At 45.4% G+C, this 10,797-nt stretch overlaps 1 protein-coding gene across 1 annotated transcript in view; it reads left to right on the top strand.

The window, feature by feature from the left end:
- Window positions 1-754: 754 nt before the first annotated feature.
- LOC139457459 (cell adhesion molecule CEACAM1-like) overlaps window positions 755-10,797 on the top strand; it is a 28,907-nt gene continuing 18,864 nt past the window's right edge. Inside the window, exons 1-2 of the mRNA XM_071238847.1 lie at window positions 755-845; window positions 7,347-7,664. Coding sequence (XP_071094948.1) covers window positions 755-845; window positions 7,347-7,664 — 409 coding nt within the window. The remainder of the gene's footprint in view (window positions 846-7,346; window positions 7,665-10,797) is intronic.

Raw genomic sequence — 10,797 nt, 5'->3', positions numbered from 1 at the left:
GACGTGAACAACATTTCTTACATTCTTCAAAGATCGCTGACCGTTGTACCCATGTGTTATACTGCGTCCCAAAAGACTTCCAGTTTACAGCGGTCCTGCCGTCATGGGAGAATGGCGACAAACCTACTGAGTGAGTGAGTGAGTTGGGTTTAACGCCGCTTTTAACAGTATTCCAGTTATATCGCGGCGTGTCAGCTTAATGTGGGAGGAAAGCCCGAAGTGATGCAGGTCTTAGACGTTTACCACTTCGGTGAAACCCACGAGCACGGGTATGGTGCTGACAAACCTAGAAACATAATTGGGGCGAACCGGGATTCGAACCCACAATCATAGGTTTCTGGCGTGCCCAAGGAACGCAACTCTGCACAGCGAGTCGCGGCGCCTTAGACGACTGGGCCACCCGTGCCCCCGACAAACCTACTGTTTTGAGGTACTCTCACTCCAGAATCGACACTTCTTATTATAATTTTAAACATAGGTCAAAGGACGTAGAGTCATTTTAAAACCCGTTAATTTACACCAGAAAATACTGGATTAAATAATTTTGCCTTAGATCGTCTATTTTCAAGGTCGTCGTAGTGTAAAACAATACAAAATAAAGATAAGGTGTCGATAGGACGGACAAACGAGTATTTATTTTGAATGGGCCTAATAGCTGCATGTTAGTGTGCCTGTATCAGAAAGTTATATATGTTTAAATAGATGCTCCTCGTGAGATGATAGCATTCCCCGATAAGGCAGGCTTGTTTATCTGATGAACGACTCCGCATTGACAGTGTTCAGAACAATGGCAGTCATGTTTGATATCCTGCTGTTGGGGACAATCTGGGTATCTCGTGGTCTTTGTGAGTATCATTTATGGTATCAGTTATTTGATTTTATTATCATTATAAAGGATATAACAATGAGAAGGTGTGATTTCCGTACGTCAAGTGATGAAGGAAATATGTATCTGTTAATCCACTAGTCCATTAATATAAATTAAAAGGGTTGTTTTGTCGATTAATCGGCTACTAGATTTCGGATTTGGGATTTATTGCTTCACTTTGTACCTCTCAGGACATGCCTTCATAAACATAACCAGTTAACCAGTTTCTCAATCTTCTCAAAACAGTGAAGAAGTAGAATAGGTCTTCAGCAACCCATGCTTACCATATAAGGTGACTATGCTTGTCGGAAGAGGCGACTAACGGAATCGGGTGGTCAGGCTCACTGACTTGGTTGATGCATGTCATTGTATCCCAATTGCGTTTTGGCTTGATGCTCATGATGTCAATCACTGGATTGTCTGGTCCAGACTCGATAATTTACAGACCGCCGTCACATAGCAACAACACACAAACAATCTTCTCTAAACTGTAACCCATGAATGTCTGACAGAATGCAGCTCTTCAGTTATCCTACTGTCTGTACGTCGCTACACGGAAGGCCGCTAGGAGGGTTGTAGGCTCACTTCCTGGGCGCTGAGATATATCAGGCAGATGGACACGTACTGGTTCCTTATAAGGATTCTTTTCACGGAGTATGATTTAACATATTTCGGGTGGAGTAGTAGTATTTGTAGTAGTAGTAGTAGTAGTAGTAGTAGTAGTAGTAGTAGTAGTTGTAGGTAGTTAAAGTAGTAGTTGCAGTAGTAGCAGCAAGAGTAGTAGCAGTAGTAATAGTATCAGCAGGAGTAGCAGTAGTCGTAGTAGCGGCTGGAGGAGTTGTAGTAGCAGTAGTAATAGTAGTAGTAGTAGTAGTAGTAGTAGCAATAGAAGTAGAACTATTATTAGCAGTAGTAGCAGTAGAAGTAGTACAGTAAACTACGGTTATAACGAACACGCTTATAAAGAACTAACGGATATAACGAACTTACTTTTTAGTCCCGACTATATGCTGTAGTATTGCTGTATATATGCTTATAACGAATTACGGTTATAACGAACTAAAATTAGTTGTCCCTTTGAGTTCGTTATAACCGTAGTTTACTGTAGTATCAGTAGCAGCAGCAGTAATAGCACTAGAAGCAGTAGTATCAGTAGAAGCAGTAGGACTAGTAGTAGTAGCAGTAGTAGTAGAAGAAGAAGGTGGTAGCAGTAGTATACGTTGCAGTAGTAGAAGTAGAATGTGGTAGTTGCAGTAGGCGTTGCCGTGGTAGCAAGAGAGAGAGTGAGTGAGTTGGGTTTAACGCCGCTTTTATCAGTTTTCCAGTTATATCACGGCGTGTCAGCTTAATGTGGGAGGAAAGCCCGAAGTGATGCAGGTCTCGGACATTTACCACTTCGGTGAAACCCACGAGCACAGGTATGGTGCTGACAAACCTAGAAACATAATCGGGGCGAACCGGGATTCAAACCCACAATCGTAGGTGTCTGGCGTGCCCAAGGGACACCACTCTGCAAAGCGTATTGCGGCGCCAAAGATGGTTGGGCCACCCGTGCCTTCTACTTTCTGAGAGAATATTATGTTTTTGATATAACATATAAAGACTGTAGTAGTAGTAGTAGTAGTAGTAGTAGTAGTAATAGTAGCAGCATGAGTAGCAGCAGCTGTGGTAATAGCAATAGCAGCAGAAGTAGTAGTAGCAGTAGTATTAGTATTAGTAGCAGTAGTAGTATCAGTAGTATCAGTAGAAGTAGTAGATGCATCAGCAGTAGCAGCAGCAGGGGGAATAATAGTAGTACTAACAGCAGTAGCAATAGTAGTAGCAGAAGTAGCCGTGGCCGTAGCAGCAGCAGCAGCAGTAGTAGTAGCAGCAGTAGGAGTAGTAGCAGCAGTAGTAGTTGCATCAGCATCAGTAGTAGCAGCAGCAGTGATAGTAGTAGTGGTAGTAGTAGTAGTAGTAGTAGTAGTAGCTGTAGGTAGTTATAGCAGTAGTAGTAGTAGTAGCTGTAATAGTAATAGCAACAGTAGTAGCAGTAGTAGTAGTAGTAGCTGTAATAGTAATAGCAGCAGTAGTAGTACCAAGAGTAGAAGTAGTAGAAGCAGTAGTACCAGAAGAAGAGGTAGTAGTAGTAGAAGTAGTAGTAGTACTAGCAGTAGAAGCAGTAGTGGAAGTAGTAGTTGTAGCAGTAGCAGGAGTAGAAGTAGTAGTAGAAATAGTAGTAGCTGCAGCAGGAGTAGACGTAGTGGTAGTAGTAGTAGTAGTAGTAGTAGTAGCAGTAGTAGTAGGAGGTAGTTACAGCAGTAATAATGGTAGCAGTATCATTAGTAGTAGTAATAGTAGTAGTAGTAGTAGTAGTAGTAGTACTAGTAGTAGTAGAAGTAGTAGTAGCAGCAGTAGTAGTAGCAGCAGTAGTAGTATGAATGTTTCCTGAAGTTACAGTGCCTTTCTATTGACAGGGTTTATCGGAATACCACAACACATGCAACCATCATCGCTTAGGTAGTGACAGCCACATTGAATTAGTGAGTTGGGTTTTACCGCGCTTTTAACAGTATTTCCAGTTATATCACGGCGTGTCAGCTTAATGTGGGAGGAAAGCTCAAAGTGATGCAGGTCTCAGACATTTACCACTTCGGTGAAACCCATGAGCACAGGTATGGTGCTGACAAACCTAGAAACATTATCGGGGCGAACCGGGATTCAAACCCACAATCGTAGGTTTCTGGCGTGCCCAAGGGACATCACTCTGCAAAGCGTATTGCGGCGCTGGCTGGGCCACCCGTGCCCTCTTCTTTCTGAGAGAATATTTTGTTTTTGATATAACATATAAAGTCTGTAGTAGTAGTAGTAGTAGTAGTAGTAGTAGTAGTAGTAGTAGCAGCATGAGTAGCAGCAGCTGTAGTAATAGCAATATCAGCAGAAGTAGTAGTAGCAGTAGTAGTAGTGGCAGTAGCAGTAGTAGTAGCAGTAGCAGTAGAAGTAGTAGTAGCAGTAGCAGCAGTAGCAGTAGCAGTAGTAGTAGCAGTAGCAGCAGTAGCAGTAGTAGTAGCAGTAGCAGCAGTAGCAGTAGAGGTAGTATCAGTAGAAGTAGTAGTTGCATCAGCAGCAGGAGTTGCAGCAGCAGTGATAGTGATAGTGGTAGTGGTAGTAGTAGTAGCAGTAGCTATAATAGTAATAGCAGCAGTAGTAGTAGTACCAGGAATAGAAGTAGTAGCCACCCGTGCCCTCTTCTTTCTGAGAGAATATTTTGTTTTTGATATAACATATAAAGACTGTAGTAGTAGTAGTAGTAGTAGTAGTAGTAGTAGTAGTAGCAGCAGCATGAGTAGCAGCAGCTGTAGTAATAGCAATAGCAGTAGTAGTAGTAGCACTAGTACCAGAAGTAGAAGTAGTAGAAGTAGTAGTAGTACTAGTAGTAGAAGCAGTAGTGGTAGTAGTAGTTGTAGCAGTAGCAGGAGTAGAAGTAGTAGTAGTAGTAGAAATAGTAGTAGCTGCAGCAGGAGTAGACGTAGTGGTAGTAGTAGTAGTAGTAGCAGTAGTAGTAGTAGGAGGTAGTTACAGCAGTAGAAATAGTAGCAGTATCATTAGTAGTAGTAATAGTTGTAGAACTATATAGGATTCGAATATTCACTGATTCGTAACACTTGAGTGTGAAATGTTAGACGAAATGTACAACCTTGCGATTCAAACGTTTCGTTATTTTTTTGCCTTGGCTGCTCTCACGAGAACATTGCGATGTCATAGTGACGTCACTTGTGACGTAGCCACATATAGTAATACTGAGAAGCCATATTGCTCATATTGTTTCCATCAACAACCTGACCTTGTCCGTCGTCTGACTGTTATTATGTGAAACAACTGTTATTACTATTCCGTGATATAACCGTTACACTATATACACATTTCCTTACATAACATTACATGACATAATAGAACATGCTATAACGTTACATGATATATACACTGCATGATATACCATCACATGGTATTACCATTGCAGTGAGTGAGTTGCTGGTGGGGCGAGTGTGTGAGGGGGTGGTGGAGTGAGTGAGTGAGTGAGTGAGTGAGTAAGTGTGTGAGGGGTGGGGTGGGGTGGGGTAGTGGAGTGAGTGAGTGAGTATAGTTTTACGCCTCTTTCAGCAAAATATCCCAGGAATATCACATCGGGGGACACCAGAAATGGGCGGCACACATTGAACCCATAACCATCACACGATATAACCATTATACGTTATCAATATTATATAATATAAACATCACATTACATACCACTACATCGTTTAACACTACATAATAACAGTTTTTAGCACGATATACCGCTTTTCCATTGGACGAGAAATCATGATCGCCAAACTGACGTTCAAAAGTGTATGAACAACACATTTTGACGTTCAAACGTTATTCGAGAAATTGTATTGTTGAAATGACGGACTTTTTCCACATTCCCGAGGACATCCCTGGGAATTCCATAACATAGATGCATACAGAAGCGTTGTTCCCATCATACAGACCCTTTAATCTTGAACTTAGATATGTCGGAGAGTTAACTGCATGTCCAGTTTAAGTACAGTAAACTATATTTATAACGAACACGCTTACACCGAACTACGGTTATAAAGAACTAAAAGTAGTGGTCCATATGAGTTCGTTATAACCGTAGTTTACTGTATATCCTCTTGACAACCCACCCTAGAGACAAAACTCGTAGCAGAAACCTTACATAATGTTATTGTAATGGGAAGTGGATATGCACGCATAGTGTGGATTACGTTAACGAAAACATTTTCGGCCCTTTGTACACTTGGACCAAGTTTTAACAATTATATTAATAGTGTCGATCATAAGAAAACAGATTTGTTCACAATTACAAAGTTCTCATTATTTGGGGGCTGTATATACATTTTTCTTACAATCATACGATGGACATGTTAAAAGAACGTGAAACTCATCATCAACGATATTCAAATTACAAAGTTGACACATTCGGTTTTCTTTTGGATATTTTTTTCTGCGTCAAACACATGTCTGTAGCCCTGCCCCATCTGTTCTTAGTCGTACTAGATTCTGTCTAATATTTAATACATTATTGTTTGTGAGATAAGCTTTAGCATATAAGCGGCGGTCGGGTAGCCTAGTGGTTAAAGCGTTCGCTCGTCACGCTGAAGACCCGGGTTCGATTCCCGACATGGGTACAATGTGTGAAGCCCATTTGTGGTGTCCCCCGTCGTGATATTGCTGGAATATTGCTAAAAGCGGCGTAACTTATTTCATTAATTTTATTCAAAATTCCTTTTAATATTGTTTTAATTAATTTCGGCGAAATCGTGTGTGAAACGATCGTAAGATCGCACAACTCACCGTTATGAACAGCAACCACGGTCAGATTACCGCTATTGACGCCTTGAAATGAACTTTATTGACAGAGAATGGATACATATATCATAAATGCAATACTTTGATTCGTTAAAAGTCATATTTGTTTTTGTTGGACGATTCTATGTCAACACGTAAGTTGGTTGCATGATAAAAACTTTATAGCATCTTGTGTGTAGATGGCCATCTTCCCGTGACAAGCGTGTCCACTAGTCTGTATCAAAGTTGTTGGATGGTTTGTTGTTTAACGCCGCACTCAGCAATATTCCAGCTATATGACGGCGGTCTGTAAATAATCGAGTCTGGAGCAGACAATCCAGTGATTGACATCATGAGCATCGATCTACGCAATTGGGATACTATGACATGCATCAACCAAGTCAGCGAGCCTGACCATCTGATCCCGTTAATCGCCTTTTACGACAAGCACAGTCACGTTTTACGGCAAGCATGGGTTGCTGAAAACTTATTCTACCCCGGAATCGTCACGGGTCCTGTATCAAAGCCTAGTTCTACTTGGAAACAAGACTTGGAAGACAAGGCTGCTAGTGGACGCTCTTGCTCTCGGGAAGACGGTAGATTAGTTAATTCAAAAAATATGTCGATACATCATAATTATGAAGCTGTGTCTCAGTCAACCAACCTAATGTTTTCACATCGTCAATAAAATCATCATTTACCAGTTGGGGGGCACGGGTGGGACAGTCGTCTAAGGCGCCGCGATTCGCTGTGCAGAGTTGCGTTCCTGGGGCACGCCAGAAACCTATGATGATGGGTTCGAATCCCGGTTCGCCCCAGTTATGTTTCTAGGTTTGTCAGCACCATACCCTTGCTCGTGGGTTTCACCGAAGTGGTAAACGTCTGAGACCTGCATCACTTCGGGCTTTCCTCCCACATTAAGGTAACTGCAACACTGTTAAAAGCGGCGTTAAACCTAACTCACTCACTCACTCACCAGTTTGTTGAGAAAACCTTCAATGTTCCACAATTCATGAGTAATCTTTGAGTAATTTTACTACGCTTCACTGATCAGGCGGCGCATCAGTATTCTCAGAGTTGTCTTCCTCAGCCTGTATTTCAAATTGTACCCTTCGTATTCCTGAAGGTGGAGACATAACGCTTGAACCAGTCAATGCATCCACCATTCGTGGACACCAGTTCAACTTCACGTGTGACGTGACGACGGACAACGAGGGAGGTTTGGTGATCTTCAAGGGGGAGAAGTCCCAGTCCCCTGTCTGCCGTGTGTTTGGTCATACAGGGAAACAAGTCATGGAGAACGCCGGGTATCTGTGTTCGCGCAAGGACGGACAACCACACACGTACTCGCTGACCATTAGGAATGTGTCTGTAGAACACCATGCCCCCTGGACTTGTCAGTACTCTACAAGCAGAAGCAACACCGTAGCTTTGAATGTCAAGTGTAAGTGGATTCTCTGGTGTCCACCCAACTACCCACCAACCCTCTGCATCCACAACCACCCACCCTCTGCATCCACAACCATCCACCCTCTGCATCAACAACCATCCACCCTCTGTATCCACAACCATCCACCCTCTGTATCTACAACCACCCACCCTCTGTATCCACAACCACCCACCCTCTGTATCCACAACCACCCACTCCCTACATCCACAACCACCCACCCTCTGCATCAACAACCATCCACCCTCTGTATCCACAACCATCCACCCTCTGTATCTACAACCACCCACTCTCTGCATCCACAACCACCCACCCTCTGTATCCACAACCACCCACTCTCTGCATCCACAACCACCCACCCTCTGCATCCACAACCACCCACTCTCTGCATCCACAACCACCCACTCCCTACATCCACAACCACCCACCCTCTGTATCCACAATCACCCACTCCTTACATCCACAACCACCCACCCTCTGCATCCACAACCATCCACCCTCTGCATCCACAACCATCCTCCCTCTACATCCACAACCATCCTCCCTCTACATCCACAACCATCCACCTTCTGCATCCACAACCACCCACCCTCTGCATCAACAACCATCCACCCTCTGTATCCACAACCATCCACCCTCTGCATCCACAACCACCAACTCTCTACATCCACAACCACCCACCCTCTGCATCCACAACCATCCACCCTCTGCATCCACAACCATCCTCCCTCTACATCCACAACCACCCACCTTCTGCATCCACAACCACCCACCCTCTGCATCAACAACCATCCACCCTCTGTATCCACAACCATCCACCCTCTGTATCTACAACCACCCACTCTCTGCATCCACAACCACCCACTCCCTACATCCACAACCACCCACCCTCTGCATCAACAACCATCCACCCTCTGTATCCACAACCATCCACCCTCTGCATCCACAACCATCCTCCCTCTGCATCCACAACCATCCTCCCTCTGTATCCACAACCATCCTCCCTCTACATCCACAACGATCCTCCCTCTGTATCCACAACCACCCACCCTCTGCATCCACAACCACCCACCCTCTACATCCACAACCACCCACCCTCTGTATCCACAACCATCCACCCTCTACATCCACAACCATCCACCCTCTGCATCCACAACCATCCACCCTCTACATCCACAACCATCCACCCTCTGCATCCACAACCATCCTCCCTCTACATCCACAACCATCCTCCCTCTACATCCACAACCATCCACCCTCTACATCCACAACCATCCACTCTCTGTATCCACAACCATCCACTCTTTACATCCACAACCATCCACTCTCTACATCCACAACCATCCACTCTCTACATCCACAACCATCCACTCTTTACATCCACAACCACCCGCTCTCTACATCCACAACCACCAACCCTCTGCATCCACAACCGTCCACCCTCTGCATCCAGAACCACCAACCCTCTGCATCCACAACCACCCACTCTCTACATCCACAACCACTAACCCTCTGCATCCACAACCATCCATTCTCTACATCCACAACCAACCACCCTCTGCATCCACAACCACCCACTCTCTGTATCCACAACCACCCACCCTCTGTATCCACAACCACCCACTCTCTGCATCCACAACCACCCACCCTCTGCATCCACAACCACCCACTCTCTACATCCAGAACCACCCACCCTCTGTATCCACAACCACCCACTCTCTACATCCACAACCACCAACCCTCTGCATCCACAACCATCCATTCTCTACATCCACAACCACCCACCCTCTGCATCCACAACCACCAACCCTCTGCATCCACAACCACCCGCTCTCTGCATCCACAACCATCCACCCTCTGTATCCACAACCATCCTCCCTCTGCATCCACAACCACCCACTCTCTACATCCACAACCACCAACCCTCTGCATCCACAACCATCCATTCTCTACATCCACAACCATCCCCCCTCTGTATCCACAACCATCCTCCCTCTGCATCCACAACCATCCTCCCTCTGTATCCACAACCATCCTCCCTCTGTATCCACAACCATCCTCCCTCTGTATCCACAACCATGCACCCTCTGTATCCACAACCATCCTCCCTCTGTATCCACAACCATCCTCCCTCTGTATCCACAACCATGCACCCTCTGTATCCACAACCATGCACCCTCTGTATCCACAACCATCCTCCCTCTGTATCCACAACCATCCTCCCTCTGTATCCACAACCATGCACCCTCTGTATCCACAACCATCCACTCTCTACATCCACAACCACCCACTCTCTACATCCACAACCATCCTCCCTCTGTATCCACAACCATGCACCCTCTGTATCCACAACCATGCACCCTCTGTATCCACAACCATCCTCCCTCTGCATCCACAACCATCCATTCTCTACATCCACAACCATCCTCCCTCTGTATCCACAACCATGCACCCTCTGTATCCACAACCATCCACTCTCTACATCCACAACCATCCTCCCTCTGCATCCACAACCATCCTCCCTCTCCATCCACAACCACCCACCCTCTACATCCACAACCATCCTCCCTCTACATCCACAACCACCCACCCTCTACATCCACAACCACCCACTCTCTACATCCACAACCATCCACCCTCTGTATCCACAACCATCCTCCCTCTACATCCACAACCATCCACCCTCTGCATCCACAACCATCCTCCCTCTACATCCACAACCATCCACCCTCTACATCCACAACCATCCACTCTCTGTATCCACAACCATCCACTCTCTACATCCACAACCATCCACCCTCTGCATCCACAACCATCCTCCCTCTCCATCCACAACCACCCACCCTCTACATCCACAACCATCCTCCCTCTACATCCACAACCATCCTCCCTCTCCATCCACAACCATCCACCCTCTACATCCACAACCATCCACCCTCTGCATCCACAACCATCCTCCCTCTACATCCACAACCATCCACCCTCTACATCCACAACCATCCACTCTCTGTATCCACAACCATCCACTCTCTACATCCACAACCATCCACCCTCTGTATCCACAACCATCCTCCCTCTCCATCCACAACCACCCACCCTCTACATCCACAACCATCCTCCCTCTGCATCC

This window comes from Haliotis cracherodii, unplaced genomic scaffold (genome assembly GCF_022045235.1).
Source record: "Haliotis cracherodii isolate W230 unplaced genomic scaffold, xgHalCrac1.p SCAF_12, whole genome shotgun sequence".
Taxonomy (NCBI): domain Eukaryota; kingdom Metazoa; phylum Mollusca; class Gastropoda; order Lepetellida; family Haliotidae; genus Haliotis; species Haliotis cracherodii.
This window is presented reverse-complemented; position numbering and strand designations above follow the sequence as displayed.